Here is a 17,154-nt window from a genome sequence, read left to right on the forward strand (position 1 = left end):
TGGCATTTCAATTGAATTTACTTTGATAACAGTTACTCTAATTAATGACACAGATTCTCAAGCACTAGTTGAAGATAAGTAACTCTTTCACTAAACTGATGTTCTTTTCAAGGTTGGGGGGAATAGACACTGTGTCTGAAACTGAGCATATAGTCTAGAGACATGTCCATCAGATGACATTACCTAAAATCAGATGAAGAGGGCAAAATTGAGTATAGCTCAAATCAATCTCCTGTCCTAGACGACAATCCATAGCAACAAACAGGTTCAAACAAAACTGATATCGTTACACAGAGACTGGTTTACTGTTCTGTATTTAGAATGAATTCATAGTTGTCTATTGCATGCTTTTAGTGTTTATATTAGCTTTGGTGACATGAGCTGTCTGCAAGCCGATGATTGCATGTTTTGACTACGAAACTGAAATGATGTACATAGACTTTACCAATCATATCTTAAAGTAACTGTCCAGTGTTTCCAGATTTCTATTACATATTTTTGTTTAACCTTTATTTAACTAGGCAAGTCAGTTAAGAACAAATTCTTATTTTCAATGTCAGCCTAGGAACAGTGGGTTAACTGCCTTGTTCAGGGGCAGAACAACAGATTTTTACTTTGTCAGCTCGGGGATTCGATCTTGCAACCTTTCAGTTACTAGTCCAACGCTCTAACCACTAGGCTACCTGCCACCCGCATGTATGACCTATATAGTTAATTCATATTGCATAGAAATTACTTATAATTAACTACCATATTACTTAAATTATCCTTCCAAAAAAAATTAAGTATGTTAAAATCAGCTTTTCTATGTTGGAATGGTGTGGGCGTATACCGGTCACATGGTGTGGGCAAGTAGATTGCTGATTGGCCAGCTCATCCTCTGTGAGGAAATATTTGTTTGAGATACAAGCTTGAGGTGGTGTTTTAAGTGTTTTTTTTGGCCGCTGTATGAGTTAACAGAATATTAACTTTTAAAAGTGAGATTTTCACTGGACAGTTGCTTTAATTACTTACAAGCCTTAGATTTCATCATTAGCTATGCAAGCAGAGTCTGTTAAATTGTATTTAGAAACAAGTGCTTTTATCTTCTCATTATGATAATACTTATTTGAAAAATAAATAAGAATTGAAATGGACCCAACATACAGTATCTTAACATGTAAAAGGAATTCCATGATGTCTGCTTATTCCATGAAACTTGGCCATAGTGGACTGGATGTCACTTGACTTGTTTACCGCTCTTTGGTGTTGTAGCTCTGTGATGTCCTCTGATCTATACTGGAATGTTTTAATGCCTTGGGAATGGTAGATGCAGGCAGAGATCTGGGAATATCTATGTTACGCTGCCCTGGTTCTTTGGCTGAGTTTGGGTCTTCTTACATGTCCTAGTAGCTTGGATATTTATGTTTAATTGTTTATTGAAGGCTTTCAGCATTTGAGTTGCCTGCCCTTGGCCTTTACATAAGTCAAGCATTCACATGTATTTGGTTCAGTCAAATTCTCCCCCTCGCCATCATCACACGCTCATGATTTAACCTCACTCTACCAGTGGTTTGTCTTTGATTCTGTAGAAGCAGAACTGTTATTCTGAGAGAATTTGATCAATATGCAAAAATGATGACAATGACATTTGAAACACACATCAGAGCAGTACAGTTGTGTTCCAGCGTGTGGCTAGCACTCTTGTTCTCCATAAGCACAATTCCACTGAGGCATCCCAGATCCTTGCATGTCTCATCTGGGTCTTGATAGAATGGTCTTTTAGTCTTGTGTTTTCAGCACTGTAAGTGGACAAGGTCATTTTAATAGTGTTTATTTTTCACATGATTGTGTTGTTTAAGGGTGTGTATATTTGTATGGATGTCTTCACAGAGGACAGTTTCCAGTTTGTTTCAAGTTTTATTAGTCGTATGTACGGGACACGCATAGTATACTTCGTCCAACAAAATGCTTACTTGCATACGCACCATTGTTCTTAGCTAGTCAAAGGTCACTCACTTGGGCTTCTGTGGTAGCCAACAATTACCCACTTTGCATTTTCTGCCAGTGAGCTATTAGCGTTATCTTATTTTACATTTACATTTACATTTTAGTCATTTAGCAGACGCTCTTATCCAGAGCGACTTACAGTAGTGAATGCAGTACATTTCATACATTTTTTTTCCCGTACTGATTTCCAGTGGTGGAAAAAGTACCCAATGGTTATACTTGAGTAAAAGTATAGATACCCTAATAGACAGTTACTCAAGTAAAAGTTAGTCACCCAGTAAAATACTACTTGAGTAAAAGTCTAAAGGTATTTGTTTTTAAATATACTTAAGTATCAAAAGTAAATGTAATTGCTAAAATATACTTAAGTATTAAAAGTAAAAGTATTTTTTTAATTATATATTTTAAAAAATTGTTGAGGTAGCCAGGGGCACACATTATTTACAAATGATGCATTTGTGTTTAGTGAGTCCGCCAGACCAGAGGCAGTAGGGATGACGGTGTGTTCTCTTGATAAGTGTGTGAATTTCACCGTTTTCCTGCCCTGCTAAGAGTTCAAAATTAAATAAGTACTTTTGGTTGTCAGGGAAAATGTATGGAATAAAAAGTACAATACTTTCTTTAGGAATGTAGTGAAGTAAAAGTAGTCAAAAATATAAATAGTAAAGTACAGATACGCCAAAAAACGAATTGAGTAGTACTTTAAAGTATTTTTACTTAAGTACTTTACGTCACTGTTGATTTCAGATCAGATTTTGTCAGTGCTCCGTCTGTGATGTTTGATTCTTGTAGCATTCTGATGTCAGGGTTTTGTCTTTTTTTAAGTATTGAGAAATGTGAATTCTTCTGTGATTATCTTTTTTATTATGGAAATTAATTACTGAATAAAATGAATGTGTATGTGGTTATCCAAGTATTTTTATGTCTCTTGAATCGATGCTTGAGGAGAGAGAACATTTTGAATACATGTCAGTTTGAATACATTTTAAAAAGTTATCCATGACCCATAGGCTGCCCTACCACATGGAACTCAAGGATCTAGCAACAAAAAAAACAATGTTTCCCATGATCAACTAGTGCACCAAACTGGCGTGACTTGACGCTTCGTGTGTGTTGGTGACGGTGGCACTGGCAGCGCAAGCGTTGTTGCTCAGTGTGAAATGCTGGGAGTGCCTCACAAGACAACAAATATTCCCGAATAAATCTGTTGCTTTATATCGGAATAACGTTGAAGTAACCCAAGATACTTCTGACATTCTGAAACCGTAGTGACTTAATTAATTTCGCGTGAATCTCTAATTGTTTGCCTGGACAACATTGTTTTGACGGCCTGTTGCTAGCTAGCTAACGCAGGAAATCCTTTAACGTTAGCTAGCTGGTGGACTAATTTAGTCTGTGTGCCGAGGCGAGAAGAAAATGAGCTGGTACTGTTTATTTTTGTAGTCTTCGTTTTTGTAGTTATACAACTCAAACCCATTTATCAAATGGAGATTGATCCGTTCATGAACTCTAATGGTGGATTTAAAACATCGTAACAGTCTGACTTCTTCCTTAGCTAGTTAGCCTAGCTAACTACTTATTCCACACAGTGCTTGCTAGCCAGCAAGCTGATGACGTTTCTAAGCTAGCTAGCGTTGGCTGGTTGAAGATCTGGGAATTTTTGGTATGATTTCTAAAGTCAAGTAGCTATTTACTAATTGGGAAGTTAAATTGTATGTAAACTTCGAGTATGACACCGTTCAATGTCAATTGAGAGTAATTGGCAGGTTGCTAGTAAGTTATCTAACGTTAGCTACGTTAACGTTAGCCCAACTATTCTTATCTAATCAGAAACAAGGTAACTTCAGCAAAGTCCATAGCAAGGTAGGAAAGTTGCTCCATCAAGTGTTTTGAACAGTGAGACCATAAAAGGTTAATTTAAACCATTAATTAGCATTGATAAATCTGATTATTTCCCGGATGAATCTTCACTGTAGAGAGTGGATGTTGTCTGGTTCTGCTGATTTAGTTTGTTATTCTTGGCACTGCTCATTTTAAAATAAAAGGCCAGCACGTGAGCAGCTGCGGGTCAGACAAACTTACTCATCGGCCCTTGCTCAAGACTAACAGACCACACAATGAATCGCTATCTGCCAGTTGCACGACAACACTTCTTTGGCGCATTAGCCAATACGAGCGTTGTGGTGAAGTCCATAAGTGCCATAGTGCTCCTTCTGTACCTGCTCTCATGGGCAGTTGACACTCCATATGCCCTGGGCGTGACACCTGGCTACCTCTTCCCCCCTAACTTCTGGATCTGGACCCTGGTGACCCATGCCGTGGTGGAGCAGCATGTGTGGGGAGTGGCAGCCAACGTGGGTACTGTTATGGCCTGTGGCCGGCTGTTGGAGCCTCTGTGGGGCGCCTTGGAGCTGCTCATCTTTTTCACTGTGGTCAACATCTCTGCAGGCCTCCTGGCTGGCCTCTCCTACTTGCTCACGTATGTCGTCACCTTCGACCTGGACTACCTATTTGCGGTGCGCGTCCACGGGACACCAGCCTTCCTCGGGGGGGTGTTGGTGGCCCTTAAGCAGACAATGGGGGATACGACAGTGCTGCGGGTTCCCCAGGTGAGGCTCAAGGCTGCCCCGGCGCTGGTCCTCCTCTGCTTTTCCCTGCTCTGCCTCTCAGGCCTGCTGGAGAGTGCCGCCCCACTGGCGGCCTACAGCTTTGGCGCCTTGGCAGGCTGGGTCTACCTGCGCTTCTACCAGAGGCACAGCCGGGGCCGTGGCGACATGTCAGACCACTTTGCCTTTGCCTCCTTCTTCCCTGAAGTGGTACAGCCGGTGGTGGGACTGCTGGCTGGCCTGGTGCACGCAGCCCTGGTGAAGATCAAGGTTTGTAGGAAGATGGTAAAGCGCTACGACGTGGGGGCACCTTCCTCCATCACCATCAGTCTGCCAGGGACGGACCCCCAGGACGCAGAGAGGAGGAGGTGAGTGCTCTAGAGGCCCAAATAAACACAAACACACAGGCATCCATTTACCAAGATTTGTTTACCTCATGCTTCATTTTCTGGTTGACACACTTGCAAGCTGTCACACTGATGTCCTTGTTTACATAGACGGTAGTTAAGCCTACGTACTGTATCATCACCTGGAGAGGATCAGTGGCTGTTTTGAAAGGGACTCCAAGATATTTAGTTACAATACATTGCATTACATTATTGTATAGTAACTAAACATTTGCTCAGCCTTGCCCTTGCTTGAGAATGGGCAGACGCTGTTTATTTTATAACTCACTCTTTCTCTCAATCTCTTCATTCAAAGACTCAATCATGGACACTCTTACTGACAGTTGTGGCTGCTTTGAATGATGTATTCTTGTCTCTACCTTCTTGCCCTTTGTGCTGTTGTCTGTTTTTATTTATTTTTTATTTCACCTTTATTTAACCAGGTAGGCTAGTTGAGAACAAGTTCTCATTTGCAACTGCGACCTGGCCAAGATAAAGCATAGAAATTCGACACATACAACAACACAGAGTTACACATGGAATAAACAAAACATAGTCAATAATACAGTAGAACAAAAGAAAACAAAAAGTCTATATACAGAGAGTGCAAATGAGGTAAGATAAGGGAGTTAAGGCAATAAATAGGCCATGGTGGGGAAGTAATTACAATATAGCAATTAAACACTGGAATGGTAGATGTGCAGAAGATGAATATGCAAGTAGACTGCATCCAATTTGTTGAGTAGAGTGTTTGAGGCTATTTTATAGATGACATCACTGAAGTCGAGGATCGGTAGGATGGTCAGTTTTACGAGGGTATGTTTGGCAGCATGAGTGAAGGATGCTTTGTTGCGATATAGGAAGCCGATTCTAGATTTAATTTTGAATTAGAGATGCTTAATGTGAGTTTGGAAGGAGAGTTTACAGTCTAACCAGACACCTAGGTATTTGTAGTTGTCCACGTATTCTAAGTCAGAGCCGTCCAGAGTAGTGATGCTGGTTGGGCGGGCAGGTGCGGGCAGTGATCGATTGAATAGCATGCATTTAGTTTTACTTGCATTTAAGAGCAGTTGGAGGCCACGGAAGTAGAGTTGTGTGGCATTGACGCTCGTCTGGAGGTTAGTTAACACAGTGTCCAAAGAGGGGCCAGAAGTATACAGAATGGTGTCGTCTGCGTAGAGGTGGATCAGAGAATCACCAGCAGCAAGAGCAACATCATTGATGGATACAGAGAAGAGAGTCGGCCCGAGAATTGAACCCTGTGGCACCCCCATAGAGACTGCCAGAGGTCCGGTCAACAGGCCCTCCGATTTGACACACTGAACTCTATCAGAGACGTAGTTGGTAAACCAGGCGAGGCAATCATTTGAGAATCCAAGGCTGTCGAGTCTGCCAATAAGAATGTGGTGATTGACAGAGTCGTAAGCCTTGGACAGGTCGATGAATATGGCTGCCATCTCTTATCGATGGCGGTTATAATGTCATTTAGGACCTTGAGCGTGGCTGAGGTGCACCCATGACCAGCTCTGAAACCAGATTGCATAGTGGAGAAGGTACGGTGGGATTCGAAATGGTCGGTAATCTGTTTGTTGACTTGGCTTTCGAAGACCTTAGAAAGACAGGGTAGGATAGATATAGGTCTGTAGCAGTTTGGGTCTAGAGTGTCTCCCCCTGTGAAGAGGGGGATGACCGCGGCAGCTTTCCAATCTTTGGGAATCTCAGACGATACGAAAGAGAGGTTGAACAGGCTAGTAATAGGGGTTGCAACAATTTCGGCAGATAATTTTAGAAAGAGAGGGTCCAGATTGTCTAGCCCGGCTGATTTGTAGGGGTCCAGATTTTGCAGCTCTTTCAGAACATCAGCTATCTGGATTTGGGTGAAGGAGAAATGGTGGGGGCTTTGGCGGGTTGCTGTGGAGGGTGCCGGGCAGTTGACTGGGGTAGGGGTAGCCAGGTGGAAAGCATGGCCAGCCGTAGAGAAATGCTTATTGAAATTCTCAATTATAGTGGATTTATCGGTGGTAACAGTGTTTTCTAGCCTCAGAGCAGTGGGCAGCTGGGAGGAGGTGCTCTTATTCTCCATATGCCCAATAATGTTTGTACCATGTTTTGTGCTGCTACCATGTTGTGTTTCTGCCTTGCTATGTTGTTGTCTTAGGTCTCTCTTTATGTAGTGTTGTGTTGTGTCTCTTGTCTAGATGTGTGTTTTGTCTTATTTATGTTATTATTATTTATTTTACTTGAAATTCCAGCCCCCGTCCCCGCATGAGGTCTTTTGCCTTTTGGTAGGCCATCATTGTAAATAAGAATTTGTTCTTAACTAACTTGCCTAGTTAAATAAAATTCTGATCGTCTTACAGGCAGTTGGCGCTGAAGGCCCTAAACGAGCGACTGAAGAAGGTCGAGGACCAGTCGACCTGGCCAAGCATGGACGACGAAGAGGACGACAATGAGGATGAAGTTCGGACCGACACTCCCCTGCTCTTGGGACAGGAGAGAACGTCGCCAGCAGGGGGGTCTAGCGGCTCCCAGAACACCACGGGACAGGAGTCCAGCATCATCAGCTTTGAAGACGCCCCCTCCCGCTCATAACAGACACACTGATACACACTCAGTCGTGCTTAGTTTTGACTAGCATACACTACAGTGACTACACACGCACACAATAGCCCTAGCAGTTTATGACACATTGTCAACATTGTCAGGCCTATCAGTTTTACGGTCTGACTCCCCGAAGTTGTACACAGATACCATCACGGACCCATCGCTCCCCCGGGCCCACCCGCATATGTCCATTGAAACGTTAATGCAATGTATAAACATATTGGTTGGACTCTCCCTACCTACCACTTCACGTCTCTCCTGAATAAAGTATTGAATGGGTGCACAAAGTGTTTCGTAAAGCTCTTTTGCCCCAAAAGACAGCTGCTCCACACCTGCTGCTTGTCTGGCTCCCAGATTTTGTGACTGAGACACTTAGACTGGAGCAGAGACTCTTGGCAAACTCCCCATCTGTTGCTGTGTGTTACTATTGTCCCAGAGTAAGCTTTCAGCAGATGGACAGAGATTCTCAGCGGTTTTCTAGGTCATCCTTTTGTCCTGATGGGTGTTTAATTTTCAAGGTCATCTACGTCTTTTCTCTTGTCTCCATCACTGAAAGACTGAAATGAGTCTAGGTTTACCCCACAGCTGTTTTACCACTGTTAGATCTTCTGTTTTCAAATGTTTCTTACATTTGTGGGAAACCTGATAATTTGACAAGTTGCTCTGTGGATGATGATGCGTTTCCTGTACCTGTTTTGAGGGGTTTACTTTTGCTCTGAATTCTTGAGGTGATTTTCAGAATATCAACTACTCTGAGTCAGAGTTGGATTACTAGACGGGGAACCATAGCCATAATAGAATAAAGGGGATGTGGGTGTGTCTTCCTCTTTGTTCATACTGTTGATTTGAGTTCTGTCAGAATATTTTGTTCTGGACAGAAAGTTTTGTGTGTGTTTGGATTTAGGTGAATGAGTGTGTAACTGGGAGAGGGAGAGCACTAGATTGTTCACACGGTGGCCTCCTGTCATTTCTCACTGGTTTACCCTGATAAAGTTCAGCAGCTTTTGACAATGGCATCAATAGTCACTGATGCACTCTTGACAGGCTTTCTTCTCCCTAAGGAACATTTTGTCAATCTCTTGTTTGTTTCTTTGGCTACGTTCCCACAGGCAGCCCTATTCACTTTTTTTTAAAACTAATTGGTCTTTTAACTAATCACAGATATTTTTCAGAGCTGATCTGGTTGGTCAAAACGCAGCTTTAGACAGGCAGCCCAATTCTAAACTTATTTTTCACTAATTGGTCTTTGGACCAATCAGGTCAGCTCTGAAAAAGCTCTGATGTGATTGGTCAAAATACCAATTAGTGGAAAAATATCAGAATTTGGATGCCTGTCTAAAAACAGCCTTAATGCAGCCTTTCTGGTTTCTCTTTCTTCTCCTTATTAATCTGTCTCCCTCTCTCAATGTTGGTTAAGATAAGAACTGCACTCTTAATCTAACACACATAGTGTATTTACGAGGTTTGTTAATGCTAGTGGCAGTACCTGTTTGTGGGGATTGACTGGAAATGTTTAGGTGTGGTGAATGATGGCAATACTGATGCAGTTCTGTTTAATTTGTTGGTGGTGACTTCAAGGCTTGGTTTTCACATTGTCCGTGCACAGGACAGTTTTCCCGGATTTCCACTATTGGTGTGTTTCTTTCTACTGTGGCCATTGCAGATTCCTCTTTAGTTTCTGATCTATTTGTTTATCTCTATATGAAATAAAATATGATTGTATGACATGTAACAATAAATTGTCTTTTTGCAAAACTGGGTAGGTAGTACTAGTAGAGCACATGTCAGCTGATATTTCTGTAGGCTGCCACTAGATGGAGCAGTTAGCACAGTATGTGATACTCTACAGCTGTTTCATTGTATGTCATGAAGGGCTTTGAACTGACAACCTTTTCCCAGGGGTTCTCCACGTTGCCTTATTTAGGTGACTGTGACTTAGATTGGAATGCCTAATACAAATATTAATCATTTATCTAGCTTGATTTATATTTGTGATAAGGGTAGTTCAAATTCAAACAATTATCAGCCTACTTTAAAAAATGTTTTTACCAAGACACAGATAACAGTTAACGTAAATCAACATAAGTGTACTGTATTTTATATTGCATTTAAAAAATGCTTATCCAGACTTTTTTAAACGGGTGTTACCTATATTTTAGATGACGATTCAGGCTTTCCAGAATGTAATTGGACTTAAATTTGCATATATAATGAATGACAAAGGTTAATATTTTAAATTATATTTTTTAATGTGATTAGTAATTTACACAGTTGTGTGTAAAGTTGTGTAATGCCAGAGACCAGTAACACTTAAAACTAGGAACAATAACACCGGTAACAAATCTGTAGACAAGATGGCATAGCTAAAATGGAGGCCACAGTTGCTCAAACCACACTTCTTAAATTCAAAATAAATCACTTAATCATGTGATTTGATCAATTATTTTAATACAATGTCCTTTCCCTTAATATAAACTGTGTAACACTAGTGACACATCTTAAGGCCTCACATCAAATTGCTAAAGTGCTTTTCTAAACAGCCCTGGCTCCAATGAACCTTTGACCCAGGAAGAACTTGCCAAACAGAGTGCTTTTCATAACAGCCCTGGCTCCAATTAACCTTTCACCCAGGATTGAATCTTTTCAAAGTGGTGCTTTTTATAAAGGGTAACACCCCTCAGTGGTAATACCAGTGACATGGAATTGAGGGACAGCTATTCACAAAAATTATTTTGAATAATGAGTTGATATTTAAATATATTTTTTAAAGTAGGCCACAAGATAAAGCTTATACCTTCTTTTGCGTATGACATTTAAAGTGGGAGAAAAAAACACTTTTTTTAAATCAAAATATGTCACTAAACATTGACTCTAAAATATATACAAAACATGGTTTGCAATTTAACTGTCTTACATATGTTTTATTAACAATATACTTTGTCATTATCTGACACTTAACTGTTATAACCACCACTGTTCCTGGTGGTTATGGCTGGGACAGCAAAGCCACCATTTACGTAGAATGACCCAATGCGAAGGAAGGAAGCATAACCTGTCCACTCCTTGGGTCCTTTCTAACATTTATTTTGTGTGGAAAAAGTTTTTGAATGCAACTATTATTGAAAAACAACATCAAAACGGTTTGGATGCTCGTCGAAACCGACTGACGTGCACGCGCAGGCGTGGCTCACGCTCGTCCCCGCCACCCCTCCCCCTAGCGTGCACACGCAAAGTAATTCAACATTGTATCGAAACGAGGGTTATCGGCGAAGCAAGAGAGCTCTGGGAAAACGACTGCAAGCCATCTAAACAACAGGTACAACTACTTTTGAAAAACTTTTATCGAAATATGACAACATTGGTGGAGTGTAAAGGTAGGATAAAATGTTAGAAAGTGGTTCGGCCGTACATTATCGTCGTCGGTCTCGCATTTCTAAACGAGCCCGAGAGGACGCCTCAATAGTGGTAACGTTATACCGCGTCCGCACTGACTCAAGCTACTGGCTAGTTAGCAGCAGTAACCGTTGGAAAAGGAGCTCCATTGTTTTTATCCTTCAAAAGAAATTGCCAGAACACGTCCATGTAACTAGCTAAGCTAGCTAGCTAGCTACCGTATCCCCACCAGCTAACTTTCTTAGGTAGTTAACGTCTGCAGAAGCAAGTCAGTATTTGGAACAAACCGGCTGTTATCTTGAGCAAGTTAGCCAACAACTAGCGTTATCGGTTAGCCACCATCAACGGCGCCCCCATAATTCTGACCAGTTGGCTAGCTTGCTACGTTAGCTAACTGTGTTTTGTCAAGTAGCTAACATTACTGTAGCGTCCTAGTAGTGAAGTTACTGTTTTTTTTTTTTTTTACTTTAACGTGCAATCCTGTAAATAAAGATTCTACAGTACTTTTCTCGCTACCTAACGTAACTATAACAAAACAAACTTAGTTTGAATCTGATTGGGTGGTTTAGCTCGGCTCTGCCATAAATTACAAGTATCAGTCTCTTTATTTTAGGTAACGTTGGTTAACTAGCTAGACAAGTTGCGTTCTTGGGTTGACCATTTTAATTTAACTTCAGAGGGACCAGACACTGTTTTTCTGGTAGAGAGCTAGCGAAGTGAGTTTGTTGTGAATGGGGCCGCCCTTATACTGCGGACAACAGCCATCTGTTGATGCTTTGACGCCATCTTACCTAAACATTTGAATGACCCACCCTATGGGCAAAAATGCACGTAGTTACTTACAGTAGCTTTAATGCCTGTCTATCCTAAGCAGTATTATAGTAGTAATTAATGTAATGTCAGCCAAGAAACTAAAAGATACTTGCCGTGCATGAGTGTCTGATAATGTCCTGTATGTGACTGCTTCAGAGAACCCATCTTATGTGGCGTTTGACTAATGGGGACATCGCATCAATGATTACTAGGATACAGCTTTGACACATACTTCGCTTCTACAATCACATGATGTCCACAGGATCAGCGCGCTGGTAGTCAAATAACCAGTCAAATGTATCATGGTTATACATGGCAATACTAGCTAAATGTTGTCAAGACCTATTCTGGAAGTAGTCTAAACATAAGAGTTGGGGACTGTACATCAGAGTTGGTGCGGTTGGTCACACATGTCCCTCAGTCTAAAAATACATGGGGCATGTTTTCCACCTTGAATGCACCATTCATTGTTGGTCCTGACTTGTGATCCTAACATTCAGCAACTAGTTTAACGTGAGCAGCAATACGATCACTGAATGGATGGGCTGATTCTCTTTCCCTCTTTGCTGTCAATTTCCTTGCACACACATTTACCTGAGGAAACTTACTCAACCGTTATTAGTGGAGATTACCGGCGTCGTGTGTAGAACATATACCATACCTGCAGTTTGTTCTGGATCATGCTCGTTTTGATAGAGCCTGGTTAACATTGGTTGTTGTCTTCTAAGACATGGATGGATAGGACACATAGACTTTAACCAGCTGGTTAAAGTTCAAAGTAAATTATCCCTTTAACCTCTGGTGTTGAAGGCAAGTGTGTTCCCCCAATAAGCCCCACTGGGAGAAATCATTCAAGGATACAAGTGTGACTTAGCTTTGCGAATCTCCACAATGGTGTTAAGTGTCCAGTCATCAATCCACTACACTGATCTAATTTGAGACCACAGCAGTTATAAAAACCTGTTTAATATAAGGCTGTTGTTTTGCTTGTGTTTCTTCATGCACTTTACTTCTCTCTTCTCAGGCATGGCAGCGATTCGTAAGAAGCTGGTGATCGTGGGAGATGGTGCTTGTGGGAAGACCTGTCTGTTGATAGTCTTCAGTAAAGACCAGTTCCCTGAGGTCTACGTACCCACTGTCTTTGAGAACTATGTGGCTGACATTGAGGTGGACAGCAAACAGGTAATGAATACAGACTCAACAACATCATTTTTTTATTTCTCAGTTGAAGGTGTTAACCTCTCTGGCGCATGTGGGACGATTTCGTCCCACCTACGTTACAGCCACCTGAATTCAGTGGCGCGATTTTTGAATCGTTTGAAATACTATTACTTCAATTTCTCAAACATATGACTATTTTACAGCTATTTAAAGACAAGACTCTCCTTAATCTAACCACACTGTCCGATTTCAAAAAGGCTTTACAACATAAGCAAAACATTAGATTATGTCAGGAGAGTGCCCAGCCAGAAATAATCAGACACCCATTTTTCAAGCTAGCATATAATGTCACATAAACCCAAACCACAGCTAAATGCAGCACTAACCTTTTATGATCTTCATCAGATGACACACCTAGGACATTATGTTATACAATACATGCATGTCTGTTCAATCAAGTTCATATTTATATCAAAAACCAGCTTTTTACATTAGCATGTGACGTTCAGAAAAAGCATACCCCCCCGCAAACTTCCGGGGAATTTACTAACAGTTCGCTAAATTACTCATGATAAACGTTCACAAAAAGCATAACAATTATTTTAAGAATTATAGATACATTACTCCTCTATGCACTCGATACGTCCGATTTTAAAATAGCTTTTCGGATGAAGCACATTTTGCAATATTCTAAGTACATAGCCCGGCATCACAGGGCTAGCTATTTAGACACCCACCCAGTTCAGCCTTCACCAAATCACATTTCCTATAAGAAAAATGTTCTTACCTTTCTTGTTCTTCGTCAGAATGCACTCACAGGACTTCTACTTCAATAACAAATGTAGGTTTGGTCCCAAATAATCCATCGTTATATCCAAACAGCGACGTTTTGTTCGTGAGTTCTAGACACTATCAGAATGCTACATCACGGTCATGAGCATGGCGCATGGCGTGACAAAAAATGTCTAAATATTCCATTACCGTACTTCGAAGCATGTCAACCGCTGTTTAAAACCAATTTTTATGCCATTTATCTCGTAGAAAAGCGATAATATTCCGACCGGGAATCTGCAATGAGCCTAAACAGCCGAATGAAATTTCTCCACGGGGACGAATCGTGCACGCGCCTCATTCAATGGTCCTCTGATCGGCCACTTACCAAAGGCGATAATCTGTTTCAGCCTGAGGCTGCCTCGTCATCCTTCATGTTTTTCCCGGGTTCTGAGAACCTATTGGAGCCCTGGGAATTGTCATGTTACAGCTAAGATCCATATTTTTCAATAAACAGATGCAAGACGCACGACTCCTTGTCAGACAGGCCACTTCCTGCATGAAACCTTGTCAGGTTTTTGCCTGCCATAGGAGTTCTGTTATACTCAGACACCATTCAAACAGTTTTAGAAACTTTAGGGTGTTTTCTATCCAAACCTGAACAATAATATGCATATTCTAGCTTCTGAGTTGGTGTAGGAGGCAGTTAAAAATGGGCACATATTTTTTCCAAAATTCTCAATACTGCCCCCTAGCCCAAACAGGTTAACAAGGTTAGGTGAATTACGTAGCCTTAATTGCTAGCTGGTTTTCAAGGTTGCTTCACTGTGTTTATTAGTGCTTGTCTTGGCTATCATGGTATCGGCTCGTTGAGATTGGGCTATATTTATCTGTAGCTATGGGGCAGATGGATATAATGGTATGGCACGTGTTTGTTCAGTTAACCAGGTATAGAAACATATTAGGTGCAACATATGCTTCTGAATGATGTAAGGAATATGTATTCTAAAGTTATATTGTAAGACCCTATGGCACTTCATTATATAGCGGCCCGTGTGAGCTATAAACCCAGGTGTCCTGGCCTCAATGTGGCTCGACTAGAAATCTGGGACATCTAGATTTGATTGGCTGAATGAATTCCACTTACTTCATGTCATACTTGTAGAAGTGTCTTGCTCTAATTTGCTTTCCCCATTTAACTCACAACCGAGAAGGGCAAGTAGCTTTCTATAACCCTTTAGTGTGTCACACCGATGAATGTCTTCAAGAAATGTCCAGTTATCCATTTTCAAAGAGTGACTCTTATCAGAGATGTGGTTTTTTTCTGATTTGCTGGGAGTTTGTTTTTCTGACATTGTCCTCTTTTCATTCCTCATTGAAGTTGGCCTACACCTAAAAGTAATATCCAATTATCCTGATTTTCTAAACATTTCCTGTGTGTTCATGAAAGTCTGTGGTAGGCAGATGTCATTAACTGTACAATGTACATTTTACTGAGTCAATGTGTTTACACGGTTGTCTATGGTTTATTTCTGTTGCCAGAGGTTTGCGGATAAACCCAGTCACTAGAACAGCTGACATACACTTGCCACTTCAAGCATATCTGAATGAGGGTTAACATTAGTTGTCTACTCTGTACTAGGTGGAGCTGGCTCTGTGGGATACAGCTGGCCAAGAGGACTACGACAGGCTTCGCCCCCTCTCCTACCCCGACACTGACGTCATCCTCATGTGCTTCTCCATTGACAGCCCAGACAGCTTGGGTGAGCTTACACACTCACTCTCTTGCTGTCATCCACACAAGGTTTCCTTTTATAGGTGGGTTGTTCAGCCCATTCTGACTAATGAAGTACTCACTCACACATCCAATACGCATAGGACAGCAATAGCTCTTCTACACCTCCTCCCTCCGGTACACTACACACTACCCCATATCTTCCCAAATGTACTGAGTGTTGGTGGGTGCTTGTCTGACCCTTGACCCTTTGATTACGTACAGAGAACATTCCAGAGAAGTGGACTCCAGAGGTCAAACACTTCTGTCCCAACGTTCCCATCATCCTCGTAGGCAATAAGAAGGACCTGCGCAACGATGAACACACACGCCGGGAGCTGGCCAAGATGAAACAGGTACATAGAAAGGACAGGCAAATATTTTCCTCCCTCTACAAACTCGTGGGATTATAAACAAACTGCGATGAGAGAAAATGGCCACGTTGGCTACAAAGCTTTCGGGAAAACTCACCCTAAACTACACCAACTGTATCTGTCACTCTTTCCGCATGATATGGTCAGGGCTTTTTGGATGTCCTGACAGTGTCTCTTAACTCTCTGTAGGAGCCAGTGAAGCCAGAGGAGGCCCGTGACATGGCCAACCGGATCGGAGCGTTCGGCTATATGGAGTGCTCAGCCAAGACGAAGGATGGCGTGCGGGAGGTGTTTGAGATGGCCACCAGGGCGGCACTACAGGCCCGGCGAGGAAAGAAGAGCAATAAATGTCTCCTTCTGTAGACTGCATGACAGGACTCAGTCCCTGTACCAGGGGCTCTGGCAAGTGTGTGGATGGACAAAGGGGGTTGGATAAGCACCTGTTTACATCTCACCAACCCCCCTCACACTTGCCGACCGACCGTTGGAGCTTGTGTCCTTGCTTTGGGAGATGATCTCAGAACGTATCATTTTTTTTGTTGATGTTTGGTTTTTACTCGTCTTATTTTTTTAAGTCATGGTAAACATTTATCAGTATTTAAATTTCACCTGCCAAATGCTGTTGTTGGGGCGGTCGTGAGAAGGGCTGGCCTCTGGACTGCCAGTCAAGTGCTCTGTCTGCTTGGACTCTGGGCTGGCTGCCATTTCTTTGTTTGGAACACACAGGGCTGAACTCCTTTAAATCTCTTATGTACAAATCATTTTAGTTTTTGGATGTGAAACCGTAAAGTAAGTGTTGAAATGAATAAACAGGAAAACATGTTTATGCAAATCTGTAAATATAAGACGTGGGTATATTCATATGTATACACATACATGACTGGAACTGTATTTGTAAACTAGCCTTGGTTACATTGTGTAATAAATTACTTTCTGTAACACATTTACTTTTTTGTTGTGGGGAATTGAAGGGCTACAATTTGCTTTGTCGTGCAAGGACGTTTTTGAGAGATATGGTCCAGTGCATCTGTTTTTTATCTATGTATCAAGTAATTTCAAAAGTACCTTTAGTGATTGTTCTCAATGAAAAATGGTCAAAAAGAAACACACAGTTTCTTAGCAAAGGGCAGTTTCTCAAGCAATAATTTTGATTGGACTGTCGGTGTGGTGTGAGTGGGGAGGGGAAATGAGCTGTTATTGGCATAGAGTTTTGGAACTCTTATTGGTCTAACACATTTTTTGCCTGCTGATGTCACCATGGAAGGCTACAAGTCAATGGGTGT

At 41.6% G+C, this 17,154-nt stretch overlaps 2 protein-coding genes across 2 annotated transcripts; both read left to right on the top strand.

Annotated features, from left to right (window-relative positions):
• The first annotated feature begins 3,088 nt into the window (after positions 1-3,088).
• Positions 3,089-9,320, top strand: LOC115168293 (transmembrane protein 115). The gene is made up of 2 exons (XM_029723442.1): positions 3,089-4,963; positions 7,342-9,320. The coding sequence occupies exons 1-2, from the start codon at positions 4,107-4,109 to the stop codon at positions 7,571-7,573; spliced, it is 1,089 nt and encodes a 362-aa protein (XP_029579302.1). The 5' UTR covers positions 3,089-4,106; the 3' UTR covers positions 7,574-9,320.
• A 1,455-nt stretch (positions 9,321-10,775) lies between these two features.
• On the top strand, positions 10,776-16,814 carry LOC115168296 (rho-related GTP-binding protein RhoA-B-like). The gene is made up of 5 exons (XM_029723443.1): positions 10,776-10,901; positions 12,816-12,973; positions 15,366-15,486; positions 15,723-15,853; positions 16,061-16,814. The coding sequence occupies exons 2-5, from the start codon at positions 12,818-12,820 to the stop codon at positions 16,232-16,234; spliced, it is 582 nt and encodes a 193-aa protein (XP_029579303.1). The 5' UTR covers positions 10,776-10,901; positions 12,816-12,817; the 3' UTR covers positions 16,235-16,814.
• Positions 16,815-17,154: the final 340 nt, after the last annotated feature.

Source organism: Salmo trutta, chromosome 30 (assembly GCF_901001165.1).
Source record: "Salmo trutta chromosome 30, fSalTru1.1, whole genome shotgun sequence".
NCBI classification, from domain to species: Eukaryota; Metazoa; Chordata; class Actinopteri; order Salmoniformes; family Salmonidae; genus Salmo; species Salmo trutta.

Excerpts from the sequence above, each read along its gene's own strand:
- LOC115168293 (XM_029723442.1), top strand. The coding sequence starts at position 4,107 with ATGAATCGCTATCTGCCAGTTGCACGACAACACTTCTTTGGCGCATTA. Across the intron at positions 4,964-7,341 it reads CAGGACGCAGAGAGGAGGAG|GCAGTTGGCGCTGAAGGCCC; the intron begins GTGAGTGCTCTA and ends ATCGTCTTACAG.
- LOC115168296 (XM_029723443.1), top strand. The coding sequence starts at position 12,818 with ATGGCAGCGATTCGTAAGAAGCTGGTGATCGTGGGAGATGGTGCTTGT. Across the intron at positions 12,974-15,365 it reads TTGAGGTGGACAGCAAACAG|GTGGAGCTGGCTCTGTGGGA; the intron begins GTAATGAATACA and ends ACTCTGTACTAG. Across the intron at positions 15,854-16,060 it reads AGCTGGCCAAGATGAAACAG|GAGCCAGTGAAGCCAGAGGA; the intron begins GTACATAGAAAG and ends AACTCTCTGTAG.